The 25,948-nt window shown below is 55.1% G+C and overlaps 1 protein-coding gene across 5 annotated transcripts in view; it reads right to left on the bottom strand.

Moving 5' to 3' along the window:
• ADCYAP1R1 (ADCYAP receptor type I) overlaps positions 1–25,610 on the bottom strand; it is a 58,559-nt gene extending 32,949 nt beyond the window's left edge. For 2 of the 5 annotated variants that reach the window (XM_013061505.2, XM_013061506.2), the window contains exons 1-3: positions 25,188–25,609; positions 14,647–14,786; positions 13,630–13,735 (exon numbers count right to left, since the gene is read on the bottom strand). In XM_013061505.2, the coding sequence (XP_012916959.1) occupies positions 13,630–13,735; positions 14,647–14,697 (157 nt within the window). In that variant the 5' untranslated portion in view covers positions 14,698–14,786; positions 25,188–25,609. Of the gene's footprint in view, positions 1–13,629; positions 13,736–14,646; positions 14,787–15,714; positions 15,831–25,187 lie in introns of all 5 variants that reach the window. The other 3 variants (XM_045062851.1, XM_045062850.1, XM_013061508.2) reach the window with 3 other exon arrangements.
• Positions 25,611–25,948: the final 338 nt, after the last annotated feature.

The following is a 25,948-nucleotide window of genomic DNA, read 5'->3' as shown; positions in this document are numbered from 1 at the left end:
CTGGCTCATGGACTTAGGGACAGAGCTACACAAAGACAACCTCGGATCCTGAGACCTGCACTCCCTGAAAACAGGCTGGATATCCCCACCGTGAAAGACCACAAGTAATCCAAACCCAGCCTGCCCAAGACTCCACTCAGCATCTTCCACTAAGCCCTGTTTCCTGTCTCAGCCCCAGCTAGACAGACTTGAAGCCACCTCAGCCCGTCTGGCCAACCTAGTCATCTTCAGACTTTAGCAAGCACCCGTAACCCACGTGATTAACTAAACCTTTCTTTGTACACCTAGAGATGATGCATTCTTTCCTAGAAGAGAACACAGCCCTTCTGCACCGTCACCAGACCCTGCTGTATGACCTGTGGGCACCCCGATAATGTCTGCAGCTGGCTTCTGCACGCAATCAAGAAAGGTTACAGACCACTGCCCTCCTGTAACTGCCCTAAACTCCTTTAAATAAATCTCTGGGCCAAGCAGTCACCACAGAGTTGGTTTTTGGACAAGACTGCCATCTTCCCAAGTGGCAGGTGGCCTGAATAAAGCTCGTATTGCTTTCCAATCAAAACTCATCTCTCAAGTGTTGGCTGTTCAAACAAAGGGCAGCCGAAGTTGGGTTTCGGTAAGAGACTGCCCTTGCTATGCCTCCTCCTCCTTCATGTGCCATATCCAGAGGGCCATCATGTTTGGTTGGTCTGACTGAAAAATATATGTGGACACTCGTGTCCTATTCTCCATCCCCTCAGCCCACCTGAAAGGAAGATCTGGGCAGGACATCCAGCCCACCTGTAGTTGTGCTAACCTTTCAGAGGACCTACCACCTCATGTCCTCAGCATGGCCCCCAAGGCGCAGCCCTTGCTTCCCCCTCTGGCACACAGGGAGAGGGTGAGGCCCTGGGACAGCAGTGCCCCCAGGGAAAGGGCATGAAGTGCGAAGGGCATGAAGAAGGGAGCCCCAGGGAACCAACCGCACATTTATCAGGTGGGCAGAGGAAGTGCGAGTGGTGACGTAATTCCCACGAAGGGGAGCAAAGGTGGAGGAGGGAAGCGGCCACACGGAGGGTCCGACAGCAGAGTGCAATTTCAGGAAGGGACTCACATCCTGCTGAGGGGTCTAGAAATATGGGCTTTGGAGAGGGCTTCTTTACCAGATCAAGGACAGTCAGAGGGTGACCGACAGTGTCCCACCGCCCAGAGCTGTCGTGAGGATTAATGAATTCATCCATGTAAAGCTCTCGGAGCTCCAGGCCCACTCAATGCATGTTCATTGCTGTTACTGGCATTAATTTCATTATTTCAATTAGGCGTCCCTGAGAAGCATTCCCCTGGGAGAGGTCCAGGCGAGGAGATGAAGCAGAGCCCGGCAAGGTGAGGAGAAATTCCAGTGGAGTGTCACAGAGGACGACTGGGCAGGCACTAGGCCTGCAAGGGGGGCCTAGGGCAGACCTCATGGGCTCCCAGCCTGTCGGGGTCCACAATGGACTTAGCCTTTGGACAAGAAGGCACCCAAAGCTTCCAAATGCAGAAAACCTGGTCTCTCAGAATCCAAACCCAGCCACTTTGGAATTCACACCCAGTAACATTGGCCTTTGGTCTCCTGGCTCCTGGGATGACCGAGTTTGGGAGCTGGAAGCCCCACAGAAAATTCTGAGGGAAACAAACCAGAAAGACTAGGTCACTGGGGCCACGTGAGGGGAGCAGGGTCCCAGGTCTCACAGCAGTAGCCAGTTATTGCTGATTCCTGCCCACCCTTCACAGCAGGAAACCAGCCGGCACGTGGCTGGTTATGACATCATGTCCTTGAAAGAGACCCAGCAGCGTATCTTTGACTGCCATGGCCCACGCGGATCACGGAACGGCCGTGGAGCATGGCTGTGTCTGGCCCATGCCCTAGCAGCCCCAGCCAACAGATGTTCCCTTAATGTGGAACATTAGGCCCTGACCCAACCAGCTGCGACAGCCAGCTGACGCTCCTGAGGTCTCAGGGCCCTTCAGATAAACAGAGCGTGCTCCCGAGGGTTGAGGAGCAGGGAAAGATGCAGAGCCCCAGGCAGCAATGCCATGAGGGGCAGTGGGGGCTCCCAGGTGGGAGGTCGGAGGCCTAGAAGCCTGGTTGGGGAATTTGTCCTGCCCCACCTCTCACACCCATCAGGACCAGGGCCACAGCGGAGCAGGAAACAAATTTGAGAAGGTTGCATGGGAGGGCAGAGGAAGCATAAGGGCCCCTGCAAGGCAGCCTTAAGACTCGAATTCGGTTGACTTCTGCCAAGGGCTCCCTTCATGATGCTGGCAAGTCTCTACCCAGTCCACCCGGACTTAATTTCCCTGTGTGCACTGCCAGGGCAGAGAGTCTCTGAGCATATGCCCAACTCTGGATGACCAGATCTCAAATTAGGAACAGAGGTTCACTCATGACCTGCTGGTGTCTAGAAGGGTGGCCGGGGAGGCCGGGACTGCCCTCCAGGGCCCCACTGCCAGGGCAAGCATCTTCCAGGACCTATCCGCCACGGTGCCCCACCCTACCCCATGGTCTGCCACACTATCGAAGCCTTCCCGGTGCGCTCCTTAGGTTCCTGGCCTGGTTCCCCTCCAGGGACTAAGGTTCCCAGGGGCAATTCCTATAGCACCAGGGCAGGTGGAAAGACTAGAATAGAAATCCATAACTTGAGAGCCCAATCCCAGTGTCTGGGTTTAGGGAACCGCATGGTAAGAATTGGATATTTGGTCTTAGTCCAGCTTCCAGGCAAAGCACGTAAACCTGTGGAATTTCCTGATAGAGGTAAGGGGAGTGTCTTCAGTTATTCATAAGGCTCTTCCGACCACACCTGAATTTATGCTAATGAGGTGACTCTGGGGCAAAGATGGCTGGTTGCCAGCGGGTACTTTCAGCTGGCAACCAGCTGTACTTCCCTACATGGGCGGGGAGCTAGAAATTGGGCTAATCACCAAAGGCTAAGGATTTAGGGGATCATACCTACATAACAGAACTTCCATAAAAACCCTAAACAATGGGGTTCAAAGAACTTCTAGGTGGATGAACACATCCACATACTAGCAGAGAGGTGACCCCCGAACTGCACAAGGACAGAAGCTCCTATGCTCCTTCTGGACCTCACTCTACGACCCCCTTCATCTGGCTGTTCATTATATCCTTTATAGTAAACTGGTGAACGTGTTTCCCTGAATTCTGGGAGCCACTACTGCAAATTATTGAAACTGAAGAGAAGGCAGGACATGGGAACCTCCAATTTGTAGTCAAGTCAGACAGAAGCATGGATAACATGGGGACCCATGATTTGCAAATGGCATCTAAAGTGCGGGAGGGGAGAGTCTTCAGACCGAGCTCTTAGCCAAAGGGTCTGGGCTAACTGCAGACAGTTAGTGTCAGAAGTGAATGAAATTGTAGGGACACCAGTCGAGTGTTCACAGAAGCCTGGAAAACCCACATGTTCGATGTCAGAAATGCTGTGAGTAGAAAAATAGTTTTCCTTTAGGGGACAATGTCACTGACCCCACTGGGAGCTCACAGCCCTCTGCCCACCCTCCTGCCCTGCATCATAGGGTTTGCAGGAGACCGAGAGGGCCACCTTGGGGCTCCCAGGATGCTCCACCTCTCAGAGGTGGCGTGGGCTCTAGCTTGTCTCCCCTCCTTGATGGGGCCTGCTCTGAATCCCCCCCAGAAACCCCTTCCAGGAAGATAAGGAGGGAAGAGCCTTGGGTTTCTCTGAGGACAGCAACTCATTTTCCTTCCACCCCCACAGAACACATCCAGTTCTCTATCTCCATCTGTTTCAGACTCTAGTCCCAACAAAGCTTAGTGTTGTTGGGACTGGAGGATTTCAAGACGCCTTTTCTCCTTCTCCTCCCTCTCCTCCTTTTACCCTATTTTTCTCACTCTCCCTTCCCCTCCCTCTTATTCACACATTTATTCAAGAAATTGTGTCAGTTATGAGTCCAACGCTGCAGAGCAATGCAGGAGTGAAGAAATATAGCCCCGGTCTCTGCCTGTACAGCGCTTACAGCTCGGTGGTCTAGGGAAAGATCTTGCTCTTTAGGCTAAATGCTAAGAGAAGCCCTTAGATGATGAATTACCTTCCTATTGCTATTGCAACAAAGCCAACTCAGTGGCTTAAATGCCACAATGTCTTATGTTGCAGTTCCGGAGGTCAGAAGGTCTGAAACTGACCTCCCTGGGCTTAAATCCAGATGTTTGCTGGCCTGCATTTCTTCTGGAGGATCTAGCGTGAATCCATTTCCTTATCTCTTCCAGATTCAAGACATTCTTTGCCAGTGGCCCCTTTCACCACCTTCAAAGCCAAGAGCACAGCGTCCTCAACTCTCTCCTTCTCTGACCCTCGTGCCTCCATCCTTCCCTTATGAGGACCCTTTTGATTACACTGGATTCACCTGAATAATCCAGGACCCTCTCCCCATCTTAAGATCCTTAACCCAATTACACCTGCCAAGAACATTTTGCCATGTAAGGTAACACATTCTCAGGTTTGGGGGATGAGGATGGGGCCACCACTGCTTTGCCTCCCTTAGATGCGTTTCAAGACAAGGTGTCCCCTAATCCTCCTACACTGTTGGTGGGAATGTAAGCTGAGGCAGCCACTCTGGAAAACAGTATGGAGGTTCCTCAAAAAGTTGAAAATAGAGTTACCCTATGAGCCAGCAATTGCACTACTGGGTATTTACCCTAAAGATACAAATCTAAGTGATCTGAAGGGGCGCGTGCACCCAAATGTTTATAGCTGCAATGTCCACAATAGCCAAACTGTGGAAAGAATCTAGATGTTCATCAACAGATGAATGGATAAGGAAGATGTGGTATATATATATACAATGGAATGTTACGCAGCCATCAAAAGAAATGAAATCTTGGGCGCCTGGGTGGCTCAGTGGGTTAAGCCGCTGCCTTCGGCTCAGGTCATGATCTCAGGGTCCTGGGATCGAGTCCCGCATCGGGCTCTCTGCTCAGCAGGGAGCCTGCTTCCTCCTCTCTCTCTCTCTGCCTGCCTCTCTGCCTACTTGTGATCTCTCTGTCAAATAAAAAAGAAAAAAAAAAACTTTAAAAAGAAATGAAATCTTGCCATTTTTAATGACGTGGATGGAACTAGAGGGTATTATGTTAAGCGAAGTAAGTCAATCAGAGAAAGCTAATCATCATATGATCTCTCTGATATGAGGAATTTGAGAGGCAGGGTGGGGAGTTGGGGGGGTAGGGAAGGAAAAAATGAAACAAGATGGGATCGGGAGGGAGACAAACCATAAGAGACTCTTAATCTCATGAAACAAAGGATTGTTGGGGGGTCGGGGGTAGGGATAGGGTGGTTGGGTTATAGACATTAGGGAGGATATGTGATATGGGGAGTGCTGTGAATTGTGTAAGTCTGATGATTCACAGACCTGTATCCCTGGGGCAAAAAATACATTACATGTTAATAAAAATAATTAAAAAAAAAAAAAAAAAGACCAGAGTCTTTTTTTCAGGAGTCCCCTGATCTGATTCCATAGGAATTCCATAGGAATCAGATCACGTGTGGGAAGGTAGAACATTTCAAGAACAGTCAATCAAACACGGAAACATATCTGTTAGGATAGGGCAGAAGTGCAGGGGAAGGCGGAGGGGCTGGATTTGGAGCCAGGACAGCCAGGAAGGAAAGTTATGTCGTGTAGGGAGGTCTGGAGGCAGGACTAAGGGCCCTGCGACAAACCAGCTGTGACCGGCAAGCGTGCCCCCGACTGTTGGGGGCTCACCGATATCACATGACTGAGTTCACACAAAGGTAAGTGGAGGTTATGGACTGCTCTCAGAGGCATCCCTCACAGGCTCCATGCCCTTTCTCTCCCTCTCCCCTCTCTGCAGCATCCTTCGAGGCGCCAGGTTGAGGCCGGCAGTGTTCTAAGATGGAAGGAACCCGGGGCTCTGAATGATGGTGCAGAGTCAAGCTCTGAGTCCCACGTCTGCCAACCACGCCGCCCTGTGACCCGCATAAGCAATTAAGGCTCCCTGACTGATGCAGTGAAAGGGAGGCGGGTAGGAGAGATGGCACCTGGGTTTCTGGCTTGAAATGTCGGTATGGCTGGAAGGGTCAGCCATTCCCCACAGTGGAAAGAACCTGAATGAGAAGCAAATGGTGGTGGGCACGAGGCAGGCTGGAGCTCAAGGGTTTCGTCTGGAGGAGTGTGTTCAGTTTGAGATGGTGCCAAGAGCCAAGTGGAGGTGGATTTCCCACAGGCAGTTAGATAAGTCCGGAGTGCAGACGGGGAGTGGGAAACTGGGGCAGGAGAACAGGAGTGGTCAGCACAGGGAACAAGGAGTGCCCAGCACAGGGAGGGATGCTAGGTAGGGCCACGGACCTGGACAATGGGTCTAGTGAGAGGGTGTGTGGCAAAGAGAAGAGAAGAGGATATGGCTTGTTTCTGACAGAAGAAGGAATGCAGCATCAGAAGAGGGGCTGGCAAAGAAGGCTGAGGAGGGGTGGCCAGAAACCGAGGACTCCCAGGCCAGGTTAGCAACATAGCAGACAGGAAAGCATGCTTCAAGGAAGACATGGTCAAATACATCAGTCGCTGTTCCCCTCCTCTCTGCGAGTCAAAAATCAGAATGGCCTCTCTCTCCCCTGGGAGAACTCTCTGCTTGGACATCCCCAAGCACCTCTCCTCTAGTTCCCCAGTTCTACATGAGGCCCGTCTCTGCCCCCCTGGCTCAGTCTGTTCCCCAGCCCCACCCCACCCCCCCGAAAACCTGAAAGGCTCTGTGGAACCTGGTCCAAGGAATCCAGGTGCTTCAGGGATCCTACTTGGGGCAGAGCGCCGTGCACACTCAGCATTGGGGGGTGGGTGTGGCTGCTGCTCATACCAAGACACTAAGACACAAAGCAGCCAAGGAGACGCAGTGCCTTGCGACAGCAGGAGGGGAAAAGACCATTTGGGCACACTGAACAGCGAGAGAATACAAGGACCATTAGCCTCGACTGGAACAAAATAAGGAGCTAATCGCAGGTTGTCATGGTGATGATTTTGTCCAGTTCCACACAGTGTTCAAAACCCATGAGACCAGGGGCACCAAAGGGACTCAGACAAAGATGCAGTCCTCCCTTTGAGGATGCTCAGGTAGTGTTAGAACAAGCCCCTCATTTTAGCACAATTCAAGGGTAAAAAAAAAAAAAAAAAAAAAAAGATTCCATTTACTGTAATTGACTTTCCAGCCAATATTTCTGATCCATAAAATGGGAACCAGCTGTGGGCTCGGTGCTGGGTGGTGGGGAGGTTGTTGGGGAAGGAAGAAGATGCAGTCCTCCCCTCTGGAAGTCAGCCGCCCTCAGAGCGGGGACCCCGGAACCAGGAACACCACAGGGAACTTGCCAGAGGTGCAGCTGTTCAGGCCCCACCAGACCCACTGAGTCAGAAACTCTGGGGCTGGGTCCAGGAATTCTGCATTTTAACAGCCTGCCAGGAGGTTCTGAGGCAGGCTGGGGTCTGAGAACTACGGAGCTAAAGGAAAACCAGTTCGGACAGAAATGGAACCTTTTGTCGGAAGCGAGGGTCCCCGTGGACCCTCTCCCCATCCCATGTTGAATGCCTGTTCCGTCTCAGAGCAGCTGGGAGAGGCGGTCAAGGAGGGCTGGGGAGCCTGGGCCCGGCCCTCCTCCAGGCCTCTCCTGTGTGGTGAGAGTGGAGGTGGGAGCTGGGGCGAAGCACTCAGCACCCCCGGACAGGCCTCCGGGCAGAATAGCAATGAGCAGGCTTCCTCATCTTCCTGCCAAATCTCCCTCCTGCCCCAGCCAAAGCCACCGCAGGCCTCTTTCATCTTCTCCAGAATAGGGGGACCCCCAAGGAGACCCCACTGAAACGCGGGGAAGACGTCCAGGCTGACGGAAGCCCGCAGCGCCGCAAAGCGGAGGTGCTGACCGGACCCACCTCGCACAGGCAGGCCCCTCGGGTTGAGCAGAGGGAACAAAGAGGGCCGTGCCTGTGACTTGTGGGCCCGGCACCTCTTCAGAGTGGAGATCCCGTTCCCACGCACAGGACTCCTTTCTCCTCTCTGGGCACAAGAGCACTGCCACACAAAAGCACCCCCCTGGCTGGGATGGCAGACCTGGGTCCTGTCCCAGAGCTGGCTCTGGCACTCCGTGTGACTGAGCCAGTGACAGCCACCTCCAGCCTCAACCTCTCTCTGGGTCACATGACAGAGCTGGACTCGGTGTTGTCTCAAGTCCCATTTAGCATTCAGGGGCTTTGGGATGAGGTTCAAAACCGCCAATCAGGTCGCCTCAGTAACGGTCCCGAGAAACATCTTTAAAACACACCCAGGATGTTGTGAACAAACCTCGCAGTCAGCAAGCCTGTTTTCACTCTGCCGGCCTCACCTGGTTTTTGTACCCTCTTCAGCCGGCATCTCCCTTCCCCTTGGCTTCCACCCCGAAGGCCACTCTGGCCACTACCATCCCATGTTCTCTGAGGTGTTCCAGTGACAGACAAGAGTTGGGGAGGAAACAGGTAACCATCCTGGGAGCCCTCCCCCCGCAGCCTGCCCTCGCCACAGACACTGTAGCATGGACACACCTCAACCTGGCAGATGGGTGGCCCCATTCCAACGCACTTGCTTCACTGGATTTAAAAGATTATAGGAAATATACGAAATACATAGAAATACATTTTTCAAATACAGCAAAGCATGACTGTGAGTTCATAACTCATGGTTACTAGAGCAAGAAGAGAGTTTTCCTTTTTTCTCTTTCAAGTGCACTTCAGAGGCATCATTTGACCTCTGGCCAGAGTTCCATGCGTGGTGCATGTGCTTAGGGGCAGAAGGGGCAGGAGAGGGGGAAAAAAGGGGTGCAGGGGGAGGGCTGGCCTCCCAGGTCACCCCAGCGCAGACCGGCAACACCATGCCAATCGCCAATTCTCCGTGACATTCGTGTTTGACTCTTGGCTAGGAACGAGCCCCCAGCCCGGCTTACCTGAACGCGGAGGGCTGCTCTCTTGCCCAAGACGGCACGAGCATCAGTGGCTGCTGTCCTCTGGCCACAACAGTGGCTCTCTAACTTGGATATACTTTGGAATCATCTGAAGGCTTTTACCACAGACCTCCCCACCAAATGCTGATTGCATTCGTCTGGGAAGGGCCTGGCTATCAGCATCTTTAAGTGCTCCTGGGGGTTCAAAGACACTTCGCAGAGCAAGGAGATCAACTGTTGCCTGGATTTCACAAGCAGGTTTAATACGAAGCCAAGAAGCCTGGCTCGACGGCAATGACAAGGACGCCCCCAAGGACCTGAGGCTCGTATGGAGCATGTGGGGAAAACAAAGGCCCCTAGCAAACTCTCCCCTGTCTGCTGACAGCAAGATCAGTGCTCCCCCAGAACTTGGCACTGGAAAGGTGCCCAGAGGCCGCCTCCTCTGAGACCCACAAGGGGTTCTTCTAACCTCAGCTTGTACAGAAAAGCCCCTGGTGACCACTGGACCCTCCCAGGACTCCCGCCTGCCCAGCCCTGCCTCCTTCCCACAGGACTGGAGCTGGGGCCTCACACCCTTAGAAACACAGATGCCCTTTAGCCTTTCCGTAGCCAAGTGAAGTGCAGGCTTCTAGGGGGTGCACTGAAGAAACCCCCCCCCCCCCCGCTCCTAGTTATCTCTCCAGCCTCATTGCAACTTCCTCTGCCAAGTGATATTTCAGTGCACAAGGGGGAAGGGTGCAGTGGATGGTCTCGCTCTGCTCCTCCTCTGAGCCACAGTGCAGTGGTCAGCAGCAAGGGCTTCGGAACCTCCAACCACATGTCCCAGCTCCTCCCTCCCTGGCTGTGTGACTTACCAGGTAACGGGCTCGCAACCCGATTTCTATGAGTCTGAGAAGCAGCAGCCGTAAAACGGAAGGGAAAACTCTGCCCAGCCCATAGGTGGGTGAGGTTTCATGAGCCACCCTGGGCAGCTCCGTGGAGGGGGAGATTCAGAAACTGTCCGTAGCGAGCTGCTACAATCCCCGTCTCCCATACTCACGGCTCCCTTCCTCCCTCTATCAGGTCGTCTCCCACCTGGAGCTCTTGCTCCCCTTCCCATGCTTCTCCATCTGCCCTCTGCAGCCTGGATCTGGTTCCCAGCCCCTCCTCGAGTCTTCCAGAAAGCCCTTCCAGATTGTCCCAAACTGCAGTTTCCTGCAGAGAACTCCACAGTTCCCCAGAGCTCTGATCTAATGGAAGACGGAGACCCTAGAGGCACTCCACGCCCTAACACGACGACTCTGTTACTCTAACATCTTTGTTGAATACTTAGCAAATGCCACATAACACCCTTAGCCTTTCCCACGATTGGAATTTAATGCAATAATCCTACACGGTAGATATTATTTTTTAATCCTCCATTTTGCAGACAGAATAAATGAAGGGGTTAAGTGCCCTTTGCAAGGTCATATAGCAGGTGAGGGGGGCTAGGGGCTCAGTGTCTCATATCCTTCTTCCAAGGCAGTGGATCCCAGGAGTTGAGGGTACAGAGTACCCGAATACAAGTTTCACCTCTGCCTATTATTTAACTGTCTCTAAGCAAGGGGCATAACCTCTGTGGGCAGCAGTTTCCTCATCTACAAAATAGGGGTGATAATAGACCCCACACCTAAGGAGCTGCAGTGGGAGAAAAAAGCACTAGCACAGTGCCTGGCACATGGTAAGTCTATATAAATATTGACTATTAATATGATCCATCTCACCCGCTTAATTAATAGAGAAGGTTCTGAGGCACAGAGAAAGAAAGGGCCATGGAGGTAGCAATCCAGCTAAGCCCTCAGTCTCCTCTTCTTTTCCACCTGCTGGTTGCCTTTTGGCTGTGCTTTGTCCTACAGAGGTAACATCTCAGCTTTGTCCTATAGAGCCCCACCCTATGACTCAGAGTAGGAAGATAGGAAGAGGTAGGACAATCTCTCTTTAGGCAGACCATGGGAGGGTGTAGACTCCTCTCTCCTCTGGGCACTCAGAGTTAGAGGAAAGCTTGCTTCCAGGAGACCCCTCTATACCCTGCCTCTTGCATGCCCGGCCTGAATGCCCCTTCCTCCTTGAAGCCCTCCCTGATTCCACCACGTCCACTCACACTACCCAGCACAAAGCACTTTCTCCTTCCACTGAATTCCCACAGCATCAGCTCCACCTCTGCCACTGGCATGACCTCTCTGAAGTAGCCAGAGCAAGCAGGGTGCAAACCTCTGTCTCTACAGTCCCCTGCCCGTGGCCTTGCCCTATTCTACCCAGGCCAGACACTAAGATTCCAACTTGTCATATGAGTGAGTGAGCAAATGAGTGGGTGAGTGAATGAATGAGAGTGACTGAGAGTGCATGAATGGGTAAGTGACTGAGTGAATGAGTGGGTAAGTGGATGAGTGACTGAGTGAGTGAATAAGTAAATGAGTGAATGGGTGAGTGAAGGAATGAATGTGTGAGTGAATGAATGAATAAATGGGTGAATGAATGAATGAGTGGGTGAGTGAGTGAATGAATGAATGGGTGAATGAATGAGTATGTCAGTAGATGAGTGGATTTGTTCCATAGGCCTGGGGTCCCTCACCCAAATCCAGGTCTGAGGGGGACTTGTGGTCAGTCTTGACTCACAGGGCCCCTGGGACCCTCAGTCAGACCCTCTTGATAGGCCACCCCAACCCACCCTAATTCAGGGTTCCACACACAGGGAGGTACTCTTTCCCCTCCCCACCTCTTACTGCTGGGGTTCCCTCAGCCTAGAATGTTCTCCCTGCTCGTCCATCCTTCAGCTCTCATCTGCCAGCAAGTGCCTGCTTATCCCTAAGCTTTGCTCAGGAGTTTCAGCCTAGCTTCTCATTGGAATGGCCTGGGGAGACTTAAAAGATCCTGACTACAACGGACCACGGTGCTGATTTAATGGGTTTGGATTGTGGCTTCAGCACATTTTTCTAAAAGCTCCTGGTGATTCTAATGCGCCGCCAGGTTTGAGAACCAAGGATCTGGTTTAAATACCACCTTTTCCGTGAATCCTTGCCCACCTTCCCCAAAGAGAACTCCTTTCTTCCTCTTCTGAGCATTACCTGGTGGTGAGGACCCCCTCCCACCTCGCACTGTCCTGCCCCCTCCTGGGAGGGTGTCCAACCTTACATCCATCTTGCTCATGCCTCTGAGAGGACACCCCTGTGGCCAGGCCCTTGTGTCCTCTCCCACCCCAGGGCTCCCCAAACTGCTGTGCAATTAACCCACACGCGGCTCCCCAAGTCTGGTCCCCACCCCACCTCTACCCTTCCTTTCTGGATGCTTCTCACTACACCACCCCAAGTGTATCTGAGACCCGTGATGAAGGCGCCACGGCCCTGGGCTGGGAGGCAGGACACCTCAACCTGCCACTCACTCCAACCCCTGTGTGGCCTAACGAGTCACTGCTACCCAGGCTCCCCTCTTCCCATCCCCTCGACTAGAGGTTTGGACCAGGTACCCTTTTGGTCTCTTGCCACTGTGTGCCCTTCTGGGCCCCCTGCTTCAGCTTCCCTGGGTGGTGGGACCTAGAATCTACTTTCAGCCTCGGTTAAGACTGAACCAGAGCTCAGCCCAGAGGGAGAGGCCAGCATGACCGGGAGCTTCATTACCAGTTAATGCTCACTGACTGTACGGGGAGCTCAGCCCGCAGGGACCATTACATTTAACTGGGCTGCCGATTAATCAAGTATTTAAACAGATGGTGCTCAGAAGAGCTCCTCAGAAATGGGGAGGATCCAGAGGGAAAAGTCAAGCCCTCCAGTCAGGGAAGGGAGCCCCACCCTCCAGCAACTCAGGCACAGGTGAGGTTGGCAAGGCCACGAGGGAGGCCCCGGCCCTAACTCCGGCCCCAACTCTGCAAGCTCCCACACACCCCACTCTGTGGGCCTGAGCAGACCATCTGCCCAGCGGGGAGTCTGCAGGAGAGGCCTTACACAGACCTCTGGTTCTCAGCCAGGGTCCCTGCCATGTCCTTGGGACACTTGGAAAAGGTGTGGAGGATTTGAGGTCATCAATGGGATTGGGGATGTTCTGGGCATCTAATGGGGAGAGCTACGATTGCTAAGTGTGCTGCCGTGCATGGCCCCATCCAGCTCCAGGAAGCAGTATCCTCCCCTCTCCGAGTGCTAACAGCAGCCCCAGGAGAACATTTCACCCAGCAGGCTTAGGAATGGGGTCCCTGCTGCAGCCTTGTTCTCTGGCTTCTGGTGGAGTGAGCACAAGAAGAGGGAAATGACCCCTCAGTGCCCGCCCTGGGTTAACCAGGTGCTCTCCAACTTGGCCACTGGCGACAGCTGTGTCCCTGTTGCCACCAGGCCCAGGCTGCTTGCTAACAAGCTCTCTAATAGCCACTCCCCAGCCCAGACACCACCCGGCTCCCAGACCCCAGGGGATCAGAGGCAGCCATGTCCAGCTGCCCAGAACAGCCTCCTCCAGAATGAGGAATCCGGGGTAGGATGTCCCAAGGAGGGCAACCCCAAGGTCACTGCAGATCCAGGACTCCATCACCCTGCAGGGTTTCCAGAAGGACCCAGGTACTGGTACCCTCCACCACTCTCTATAAAACGGCCAGAGGCCTAGATGCCAGTTTCAAAAGCCTGGCCAGGCTGTGCTGGGAACTCGCTGACCTCCTCAGCACCCCACTCACCTGGGGAGGAGTCATTCAAGCCCATCAGGTCGTTCGCCCTCTGGATCTTCTCCAGGCACATGGCTTGCTCCTTCTTGAAGATGCAGTCAGAGTGCATGGCGGTGGCCTGTGAGGGACACGCGGGACACATGGGATGGATGGGAGGAGCAGGCAGGAGGTTCACAGACAAACCCTGCTACCTCAGCCCCGGAGCGATGTGGGGTGTGGGGGTGGGGGTGGGGCAGAAGCAGGAAGAGGATAGTGCCAGAGAGATTTTGGGGCCAGCAGAGGCCCCAAATATCATGAGGGCTCCTTTCCTTCACCAATTCAACGTGTGGCCATCGGTGGCTTCCAGCCTTCCTTGGGTCTCAGTTTCCATGTGTTATAATAATATTAGCAAACATACATGCAGCACTGTCCTGTGCGTGTGCATTATTCTGTCTTATACACACACACACACACATATATATATATAACTCAGGAGCTCTACAAAGTAGGTGCTTCTCATCATTCTCCATTCAACAGATGTGAACCCTAAGCACAGAGATGTTAGGTAACTTTCTTAAAATCACTTAGCTTAGCAGACTGTGCAGTGAGGACCAGAACCTAGGCAGTCTGGCTCTAGAGACCAGGGGACTAGCACTGTACTTCAGGGGAGCAAGCAGGGGTGGGAGAGAGAAGGGGCTAAGGGAGCTCATCCTCTCTCCCCTCTGGGGGCTCAGGAGGCATGCACCCCCAGGGGGTTGCTCAGGAGGCATGCACCCCCAGGGGCTGTGGGCAGAGAAGCACTGGTTGCATTCAGCGGGACCTACGAGCTGCTCTCATTCCCTCCTGCCCCCATTTTACAAAAGTGGAAACCAAGACTCGGAAAAATCACATGTTCCTGTCCAAGGTCACACAGCTGGTTAGTGGTGGATTTAAGTGTAGGACCACGTAACTTCAAAGTCCACGAGAGCTGTGTTCTCATGCTGGGGCAGGGACGGTTCCTCGAGGGGACATCTGTAAGCATGCCTGGAGGGGAGAGTCCTGGGCCCTTACCATAGGCAGCAGGAGGAAAGCAGCCAGGGAGGCCTGCAAGATACTGGCCATGATGCTTCTCAGTCCGGACGGAGACTCAGGCCAGCTATGCTTGCCTCCCGCTCAGAGCAGCCGCTCGCCAGCCCCACGGTGTCTATGGGCTGGAGAGAAAGGAAGGCATGAGTCCTGCGGGTCCCCGGGCAGGGACAGGTCTTCCTCCTGACACCCCCGCTTATCTACAGCAAGGCTCTCAGCCTATCAGAGTAAGCCCCCTCCCTGCCTTGGTCTATGCATTCCTTACTCCTCTAGCAAACAAATATCCACTGAACACCTACACAGCGCTCGGCACTGGGGATACAATGCAGGGCACAGGGGCTCAGGCCCCCATCAGGCCACCAGAAGGGTCTGCATGGCTTTCTTCTCTGTAGCAACTGTCTCCCCCAGCTCCCTCCACTGTGACAGAGTTTTCACCAGCATGCCCACCTAGAGAGGACATTACTCGCTCCTTTCCGCTCGCAGGTGCGGGCGTTTGACCCAGGCCCCACCTACGGAATACGGGGGGCGGGGGGGAGGGACAGGTGCCACCTGCAGACCCCCTGTCCACGAGGCAGCACCCGTTCTCCACTTCTGCTCTTTCGCCCTGCCTGAATGCCAGAGCCAACCCCCGGGCCGTGGGAAGCCCCACAATGAGAGGAATGGGATCACCGCGAGCGCCCCACCAGCCTGGGAGACCTCCCTAGCTCCCGACTGCTACGTGAGAATGAACTGCTCCTTGACTCCCGTGCCCACCACAGAGCATCGCTTCATTCCAGCTGCCGGGCCAGGGCTGTTTAGTCGTAACCTGCTTTCACCCCGCCTCGGCCCACTGGGCCTCCAGGAGAAAGCAGTGGTTGCTGAAGAGCATGCTCCAAGGAGGGCAGGTCCCTGAGGATGAGGGTTGCCAGCGGGGACCGGACAGGGGACCGGAGTCCAGCGGGGAGGGTGTGGGGTCCCTGGCACATTCCCGAGGGGGAGAGTCTGGTCTGCTTCTAAAATCGATGGTTAGCACACATTCCCTTTACCCCAGCAATTCCGCATCTGAGTATTTACCGAGAAATACTTGTACTTGTCCAAAAAAAAGCACGTGCAACGGCAGTCACTGCAGCATCACTTAAAATAGCATCCACAGCAGAAAAGGAAGCAACCCAGCATCCATCAAGCAGACCCTGTTAACAGGCCCCAGCAGCCATGCAAGGGAATACCACACAGTTATTTAAAAATTATTATTCACATTCCTATTAAACCATTATTAAAAGGATTCAGTTGGCAGGGGTCAGAGCCCCCACCACAGGTGCCTGGGCTCAGAAACCCATGGCAGGGGGTGCACCCCAGCTATTAGTCTCCATATACACCATCCCTGGGCAGAGCTGCCGTGATCCTCATTCCTTTTGTGCCCTTGGCTTTTTGCCACCCGTGTGTCCTCCCTCCCTCTCCCCTAGCTTCTCTAACCTCACTTTGGTGACCAGCAAGTATCCAAAAAGGAGAAAGCAAACAAGCTGCAGGATAGCTCCACCAAAGGGGGACCCTGTCTTACCCACCTGTTGCTCTACTCCTCAGGGCCCACCCAGAGTTGCTGAGGAAGACCTTGGGTGTCCCCAAGAAATGCTCGGAGAAGCCCAGGAGTCCCTGAGGATGCTGATGCAGGCTTTCCCCTGCGGGTCAGGAAGGATGGGCAGGCTGGGGGAGCTCTGGCCCCAGCATCCCGGCACCCCAAGGCACCAGCTGTGCCAGACTCTCAGGCCTGGGTTTCTATACAGGACCCTCCACAACTCTACTGGTCATGGGCTACTTCTGGCATGACCAGGCACTGCTGGTCCCCAGGGGCTTGGTCAACCCCACTCTCCCTGAGGAGCCTAAAGCCCTGTGTGCTGATTCCGGAGCTGACCCTCTGACCCACCTGGCTGGGGCAGAGGAATGCCCGGTCCCCTGCCCACAGCAGAACCTGCAGGCTGTCTCTCTAGGCCAACGGAGGGCTTAGAGAAGCCACTGCAAGGCATCGAAAGCCTGAGATCCGCAGCTGACTCCTCCCCACCAGGACAATATCAGGTCAAAGGCGGTGAGATGTGAGGTCAGGTGCGCCCCCATCTACGACCATGCTGGGTGGCTCTGGAACCTCCGTCAGCCCATCTGGCAGGGCCACCAGCAGCCTCAGAGCCTGCAGGCAACGCCTGGGCTCCGGTACCCGCACCCAGCCACAGTCTAGACCCTCGACTTGTGTGGGTCTCAGCTGTCTTAGCCAGGAGGAAGGTGACTCCTCCTCTCAGCTTCCTCCTGGCCAGCAGGGCCCAAACAAGAGCCAGAGAAGGAAAACGGGTACATAGCCTGTGTCACCAAGTGGACACAATGCTCCTTCCTCAGGGGCCACCTCTCTTGTGCTCCCAGTAAGATGCCACCAAAAATAGGGCCAGTGGCTGTCTCTGTCCCTTGGGGGAGACCTCTGCCCTGGGGCACAGAGCAAGGTTCCTGGAGAGGACATGTGGCAAGAGCACTCAGCCATGAAATTGGGGCTCCCTGCTCTCAGCAACACCCTGAGATGGCAATGGCACTACCTGCCTCCTTCACGACGGGGACCCCGCAAATGGAGACTTGCCGCCCCCTCTCTGGCCCCTCTTAGCCCACACTCAGCCCGGACCACCCATCAGAACCACTGAGAAGCGTTTAAAGATACCCACGCCCAACTGAACCACTGCCTCTGGGGCGGGGGCCCGGATATCAATGCTGGTTTTGGCTCTTCAGGTAACTCTCACGGAGAGTAGGATTTTAAAATCCCCGTTTTGGCCTTTATTAGAACTCAGAGAGCTGGCCCGGGAGAGCAAGCAGCTTCCACGCCTCTGGTTGCTCTAGGGGCAAGTGGGGGCACCAAGCAGGCAGAGAATGAATCTGTGTTTGAGAGCTGGCTGATTTCTGATTATCTCCCCACCCCTCTCTCTCTCTCACACACACACACACGCACACACACACACAAATACATAGAAACAGGTCCACAGAGAAGAGCACAAACATACGTCAACCCCACAGAGTCAAAGAGAGACATTTATCCCCAGGGGGCATCAGTGCCCTGCCAGGCATGGAATACACAAAGGTAGAGACCCCTTCAGGGGCCGACAGACAACTCCACGCACACACACACACACACACACACACACACGGCCCTTCGCGGAAGCACAGACGCACACGCAAAACACAGAATAAAGACACGTACAGATGCAATTAGACGGCAGTGCCGGGATTCACCTGCATTCGTCTGATCCCCGATCTATGTAGTAACACACACCCGAAGCGGCAAAGGCATTCAGACACACAGAGGAAATGAAATACGTCTGGACTCAGGCCCGGGCGCATACACACACACATACGCACATACCCACGCGAGCACGCACACGCTCACGCACTGGCACGGGGACGCCAGACTCGCGGGATGCCCCTGCCTGCTCCCAGCAGGCCCGCTGCTCTGATGAAAAACAAGCCAAAACAGAGGCCCCCGCCAGACCATCCCCCAGCTCTGCTTTGTCACTAGGCTGCCTGGGCCATGAGGGGAAGCAGCCCAGTGATGCAGGGTGGAGGGGCTGGGGTAGGCTCAGCTCAGGGTCTCATCTGGAGCTAGACCCGGGCTCCCCATGTCCACTGTTGCCCTCTTTTTCTTTTTTAATTAAGATATAATTGACATATAACGTTATCTTAGTTCTAGGCACACAATGTAAGGATTTGGCATTTGTATATATTATCACCACAATAAGTTAACATCGTCCCCACACAGTAATGTGATTATCAACATGAGAACTCTTAAGATCTAGTCCCTTAGCCCACTTTTGCCTCTTGTCTGCTCTCCCCACCACTCCCCGGCCCACTGGACTCACCCGCAAGAGAGCGCTTGGGAGCTCTGGGGCCTTGATCTTTCCACACCCCCACGCTAGCTGAGGACCTCGGGGGTCACCTTCTCTAGCTTCTCCAAGACGATAGTCTCCTCAGCCCCTTCTGGCACTTCTGCCTGCCCTGCTGTCCATGCTCTGACACCTCCCGGCCCCATCTGAGCATTGGACAGCACTCAGAGTTTATGGCTGGAGGCCATCTGCCCTCGAACCTGCTCCCCTTGTGAACTACAGGCATGTGCCCTGAATGCATGCCCTGGGCCTGCCACCTGCAGCCCAGTCAGTGGCTCCTCCTCCCCCTTGTCCTGGCTGCCTTCCTCCTCAGCACTCCCCCAAAACGGCCAATGACCCTCGCACAGGACAAGGCTAGGCATGGCCACTGCAGCCTGTGGTTGGGCTCTCGCCTGCCCGGCCCTTTCAGCCCAGCCACGCAGCTGGCCCAGGACAACCTGGTCACCACTATTCTTAGGCTCACTGTTTTGGGTCCAGGCTCTGCTGGGGCAACTGGCTTTTATAACTGATCTGAGAACAATTAAACTCGACTCCCCGGCATTTACGGTGATGGGCATGGAGACCATTCTGCTGGAGTTTTAAGCCTTAGCCCTTCAGACAAGCCAGTTTTTCCTGTGCCTCAATTTGACTGTCTGTAAAATGGAAATAACAGGAACGCCTATGTCGCGGAAGTAAACTACAGAGCACACAGCACAGCCTGGTTCCCAGTAGGGCCGTGTGGGGATTCACTGTTATGATTCTTACTACTCTGTTCAGGTTTTTGTACCTCTTGCTGTCACCTCCATCCCCATAGCCCTGTATCCCTTTCAAAATGGCAGCAGCAGGACCGCTGCACCTTTATTTGCTCCGGACTAACATTTATTAGACACTCAGTATGTGTCAGGCACTCTTCCAAGCGACCAATTTGCATTAACTCCTTTCACCTGCCCAAAACCTTGAAGCAGTTACTAGCATTATCCTCATTCTATAGCTAAGGTAACTAAGGCACAGAGAGCCCAAGTAACTTCTCCAAGGTCACACAGCAAATATGTGGTAGAGCTGGGAAGGGAACCCAAGCAGGCTGGCTCCAAAGCTTATACACTCCATCCTTACACTCCCGCCATTCTCTGTCTCTCAAAAAAGGAAGATCAGCTCAGAACTCATTGTATGTTATTAGTGATCCTTCTCACACCTTTGGGGATTCGTCAGACCTTCTGGTACCCTCTACCCATACTTCTACATCTGAAATATCTTCCTTGGAAAGAGTTCATTATAGACACACCATTTCAAACCAGAGACAGATTTTCAAGGCCATCTTCCATTATTACTACTGAGTTGCCTGTGGGGAGACTGAGGCCAGAGAGGGGAAGATAGATCCCAAGGTCACACAGCCCAGAGGACTGGAGCTCTGCCAGCAGGAAGGGATGTGTGACAGATACTTGGTCTAGAGGGGAGTCGGCTCCCCTGTTTACACTCAGGAGGCCCTCTTTGGGCCCCACCAGCCCAGTGACTGATGGTAGCAGGAACAGACAAGAGCAGCCGTGTCCTCCCGTGAGCCACTGCACCAAGCAGACAGGAAGACAGCATCATCAGTCAGCACACCGGAGCCAGCGGTGACTCACTGGGCTCCCAACGTTCCCCATGGAGTGGGAAGGGACTCTGACACCCTCCAGCCACTCCCCAGGCCCCACCACCTGCAGGACACTTTCTGCTGCACCCCAGCTAGGGATGGTCCCGCCCCTGGGATGGGGTGTCACCCCCTCTGGCGGCTGGTCGAGGGCCCTCAAGGGAAAGCTCTGATATCTTTCCACCATGTCCTTCCGGGCCAGCTTTTGCTGGACACCCCTGCAGTGAGAGGGTAGCACTCCACCTTCCCTTTCCCTTGGGCCACATAGCTCTAGGTGCTTCTTCTGCCCTCATGGGGCTGAGGCCAGCCAGGCTACCCCCTACTGAGCTCCTCAGGCTACCCAGCATCCCTCCCTGTCTTTAGGCAGTGCCAAGCCTAACATGAGACAGATGACCCATGAGAAATGGATCAGCAGCTTCCCTTGCTCACCATATACTCCTTTTTAATGCACCTAAGCAGGCTGGTCCCCCCACTTCCTCCTCTCCCTCCCAGGGCAGGAAACCAGGGAAGAAGACGAAAGATAAAACGTTACCCACCCACCCCACCCCCGCCAAGTTTACTCCTCAAAGGAAGGGAACTACACTTTTTTGGGGGGGGGGGAGGGAGGAACAGGGAAACCTCCAGAACCTTTTTCCTCCTCAACAGGGTCAGAGCTGATGAAGGACAGAGCCTAATGCCTAGGTAAAGGGCATCCTGTCAGTGGCAGATTAATCATTAACACTGATGTGCCTCTGGGTGTTCAAACCTTCCCCTTCCAGAGCCTGGCCACTGGGGTGGGTGACAAAGCCCAGTACCTGGGCTTTGTCATGGAAGGATCCCTCATGATTCCACCCACAACCTCCACTGGGACATGTGGGAAACCGGGGCTCAGGGCACGGAAGGGCTGGGCTGGAACTCAAGAGTGGATGCTGGCAGCGTTACCCCATCGCCCCTGTGAGGGTCTGAGGTCCTGAGAAACCAGGAGGCTTTCCCAAGGTCATGCAACAGAGGCCTTCCAGCTGACTGGTCCAGGCAGCTCAGCTGATCTGGAAGGGGTGCAGGGAGTTCAATGCCAGGGAGAGACCCGCCCCCCTCCACCCCTCAAGAACGAGAGGCCATTTTCTGGATTCAGGGTAGAGGTGATGGTGGCTTGGGCAGGGGAAGGGCAGCTAGAATGGAAATAAGGGAACAGAATCTAAAAACACAGGGAGAATGGGAAAGGAAATTCTCCTTGGCCCACCTCGGGGAAAACGGCAGGAAGGAAATGTCAAAAGGGAACAGGAGAGGGAGGAAGAAAACAAAGGCAAGACCTGGATCACCACACAGCCTTAAATCACAACCTGGGAAATGTGGAGAAGCCTACAAAGCAGCTATGTATTTTTTTTTTTTCCTCAGCCAAGCCTCTGCGGTGCCCATTTGTCAGGGCAGGGTGGGGGTGAGGAGATATGGGGGGAGGCTGAGGACAGCGAAGGCAATGCATTGCCCTGGGATGAGAACATCCAGGTATTCCTCAAGGTCAAAGCCACCTCCTACCACCATCTCTAGGAAGCCCACCCTGTTCTGCATCTGCCTCCACTGATCTCGCCCTTGTCTGAGAGCCACCAGCCCCAGATAAGGCGACCCTCCCTCCTGCTGGGGCCGTTTTGGGTCCCATTCTGCTCACTGTGAGTTTCAAATCTTGCTGGAAACACAAGACATGTCCAGGGGTCCCTGCATCTCCCTCCTGGTGGAGGTGGGCACAAACCTGGACACAGAGGCTGAATGGGAAAGAGGACACAGGACCTATCTGGTGAGCTGAAGGGACATGATGTCATTTCATGTCCGTGAATGTTATCTTTCCAGGTGTCCATAGAGCAGATTTACCACACAGACACAGCGAAGGCCTGTCTGGGTGGGGTGCTGAGGCCAGGCAGGGAGCCTCTCCTGGCACTGACCCACTAAACAGATGGGCACTCCGAGCTCCAGGCAGAGTGCAGGGAAGCATCCAAGGCTCCCTAGGGCAGCTCAGGCTCCCAGGACCCAGGCCTCCCTCCCTTTAACTGTTAAACCACTTTTCTTCTCTAACCTTCCGTCCTACAGTTTGGCAAACACTTCGAGCAGGTCAGACCCAGCCTGTCACCTACTTCTGGCCAGCCAGGAGCTAAGAATCATTTTTACATTTTTAAATGGTCAGAAAAAAATTAAAATACTCATATTTCATGTCACATAAAAACTATATGAAATTCAAACGGCAGTGTCCCTAAGCAGTTTATCAGAACTAGGTGTGTTCACTTGTTTTTGTATCATCTATGGTTCTTTCCCACCAGGACAGCAGGACGGAGAAGCTGCCACAGGCAGAACGGCCCGCCAAGCCCAAGTATTTACTACCTAGTCCTTTACGGAGAAAGTATGTCAGCCCTCCATCGAATCTCATGCCACACACGCACTTTCTCCTTGAAAGTCCATGTGCCTCTAGACTTTCATTACAGGAGACTTCCGTAATCTCCCTTGGGCAAGTGTCTGAGTCCCCAGGTGTGCCCAGATCTAGGTGAGACAGTGTGTCCCAAGGTCCCTATGTCTTTCTGCTGTTGCATACCCCACCCCAGCTCTCTGGCAGGTGTCGTTGGAAACCTCCATGCCTTCTCGGCAGTGTGTCACTCCCTCTTTGTGTGTCACTGTGGGGGTGGCTGTCACCATGTGCCTCTGACAGCATCCAGGGCTCAGTACAAATGTCGCCGCTGAGGAGTTTCCAAACCTGTACGTTGCCACGCATCTGGACCACTAGGCCCAGCACGTTCAGTCTCCAGACTCAGATTCATCTGCTCAGGGGCAGCTAAGGTTTCCAGGGCCTTTGGCCCTAGCAGTGTAGAAAGCCCCCAGGCAGCCCTGTTTGGGATATCAGACCTCTGCTCACACACCTCCCGAGACAGGAAACCCACTGTCACTCCCAGTGTGGGCTCTATGCTGGGTGGCTCTCAGGGAGGCGAGGCCTTCCTGGCACTGAGCGGAGCTCCTGCTCTGTGCTTGGCACTCCTCGGTTCTGCCCTCTGGCAGACAGCACAAAGTGTCCTCCACTGAATCAGCGCCAGCCCTCGGTCAGTGAAGGCTTCGTCCCTGGGAGGCCAGAGGCCTGGGACACTCAGTCTGAGGCCACTTCCCCGGGAAGAAAGCCACTCTGTGGCCTGAGCTCTTGTTCTCCCTGGCCTCTTAGCTGCACATACTAATCTGTAAATACCCATTTTGTGTGTTTGGTTTGTCAACACGAGTTGAGAGAGTGTCCCAATGTAGGGGCATGGTAGGGAGAGGTGACCACATGAAAAAAAGGGGGGGGGGAGTATTTCTCCAATCAACCCCCTGTCACCCTGAGCTTTACACCAAAGGGGACTTTCATGGAGGCTTGAGCCTGATTAGCCCTCAGTATGCAGGGAAGGGTCCTTGAGAGGCTCCCCACCGACACCTATCCTCATTGCACATAGGGCCAAACAGACCAGAGGGAGCCTGGCCCAGATACAGACCCACCAGTGAATCATCCACAGAGGAAGGGACGAGGTCCACATCCCTGGTAACCCCATACACCTGTTGATGGATTAGCTGGAAGATTTGGCCCCAGGCCCACCCTAGTGTGTTCTGTCTCTGAGCTGTTGTTCCAACCGCAGTTTGTATCCAGACAGGCCCCTCTGCTTGCCCTCCCCAAGGTCAGTGGGGAACAGGAGTCCCAGATTCAGTGGGGCATGGGGGGGTGGGCTCTGCCTAGCCCACCTGCAGCCAGCACCAAACTGAGATTGGGGCCTCCTGAGAAAATCTGGGTGCTGCTGCTCCCCACGCTCCCCCCCAAGCTCATAGTTTTCCACTCCCTTCATTAGTTCACATCCACTCAAAAGCCTCTAGCCCAACCTGATGCTTGTCTCTCTCTGCTGTCCCAAGGCAAGTGACCACCCAAAGACCCTGCGTATTGCCATCCTATTCTCCAGCCACCCTACACACAGGACTGTACACCAGAAAAGCTAAACGCTTTCTTTTTTTAAGGGTGGAGGGCATTGCTTTATGGGACACTGTAAGGCAGGGGTAAAGTCAGGGAGCCTGCAATAAAAGCATGGGAATGGTCTGGAGAAGTCGCAGGGGTCCACCACCCCTCCACCAGCAGCTTTCTAAGGGGACCTGAACTCCTTCCAGTGGTGAGGTTCCATTCCCCAGAAACGTGTGAAATGCAATCAGCTTCTGCCCCGACTCCCTCCTGAGCGGCTAGCTCCATCCACTGGAGCCCTGGCCCCCTCTTCTGACCTGCTCAAAGCGCCAGCCAACGACAGGCCCAGGATGTGGCCCCCGCCTCCCGCAGCTGCAGCAGGAGCCTGTGCCTTTAAGGCGGCCGGCAGGGGTCTCGGACTGGCCCACTTTGGTCCTGCAGGCCGAAGCTTTTCTCCCACAGCTCCCCTTAGGCGTTTTCTTCGAGACCACCTAAGCCCAGGCATCAAGACCCCATCCCATATGCTCCGCGAGAAACCAAGAGAGGATGCTCTCTTGAACAATCCCGAACGTGTCACTAGAGACAGACATTCTAGGCTGGCCCCTACCCCCACCCACCCAGCACATCGCTTGCCCACCCCTGAGACCTCGCGAGGACCGCAGCACCCAGAGACCCTTCAGAATTGCCTTCCCGATCCGCGTAGGCGCGTCCGCCGGCCTTGGGAGTAGGGAGACAAGTCCCTCTGGCCGCAATGCCTTTCCTGCCCCTGGTCCTCCCTCTGGCATGGGGAGGGGCGAGAGATAGCTCCCTTGTGGCTGCAAGGATCGACTGCCCCAAGTCTAGCCCAGATATTGGGGGGTGGGGGGAGGGAGCGTTGTCAGACTGTCGCGCAGGAAGGGAGCAGCAGCGGGAGGGGGCTTCATTTCGATTTCCGCAGGTTGGCCCGCGCTGGCCCCGGCCCCCTATCCGTCGGTGAAGGACGAGGCTCGCGGGGATCACCGGGCTGGAGGAAGGGGTCCGCTGTCCCCTGGGGGGGGCCGGGGGACGAGGGTTCTGGATCGGAAGGGGGAGCGGGGGGGGCGTGGATGTGCAGGGGCGGCTGGGCGGCCCTTACCTGCTCACAACCGGGCCTCGCCGCGGGGCTGCGGGGCGGCCCGGGGCATACTCCGCGGGGAGGGCGCACAGCTGAGAGTCCGCGCCCCGCGCCGCCAGAGGATGGGGAGCGTGTGCGCCGAGGAGCGCGCGCCGAGCCCGCCTCTCCGCGTCCGTGTGTCCGCGGGCGGCCGGAGTCCGCGGTCCCTGCGCGGCGGCGTGTGCGTGTGCGCACGCGGGGACCGCGCTCGCCTGGAGCCGCCACCACCGCCGCCGCCGCCGTCAGTCACCGCCCGGGCCCCCGAGCGCGGCGCCCCCCGCCTGCCCTCTCCCGCCCCGCACCGCGCGCGGCTCGGGCGGCTCTGCCTTGCGGGAGAGGCGCCGCCTCCTCCGCGAAGCCAGGCCTGGGGAGGGAGGGAGGGGACCGACCACCGCCTCCGCCGCGCACTTCGCAGAGTTAGGGGCGGGTGTAGACCAATGGGCGCCCGGGGGAGGGGTTAGGCCGGGGGTGTGCGGGGGAGCGGGACCCCGCCCGCCGCGTTCACCAGGCCTAGAGACAGACATCAGCCAGAGCTTTGGCTGAGACCCCTAGGCGGACGGTGCGGAGGCGACAACCCCCTCTGTCGCCCGGGCTTCCGCAGCTCAGAGTCCGGTCTTCCCTGGGGCACATTTCCCTCCTTCCCACCCTCCCCAAGATATCTAGAATAAGAAAGTTCTCTACCTTCTTTCTTCCACGTCCTCAGGAGTCCCTGTCTGAAACTGTGCTTCCTCCTCCAGGAAGTC

The sequence above is a fragment of the Mustela putorius genome, unplaced genomic scaffold (assembly GCF_011764305.1).
Source record: "Mustela putorius furo isolate JIRA1106 unplaced genomic scaffold, ASM1176430v1.1 tig00003845_pilon_pilon_pilon, whole genome shotgun sequence".
NCBI lineage: Eukaryota > Metazoa > Chordata > Mammalia > Carnivora > Mustelidae > Mustela > Mustela putorius.
The sequence above is the reverse complement of the archived record's forward strand: the minus strand, read 5'-3'. Positions and strand labels throughout refer to the sequence as shown.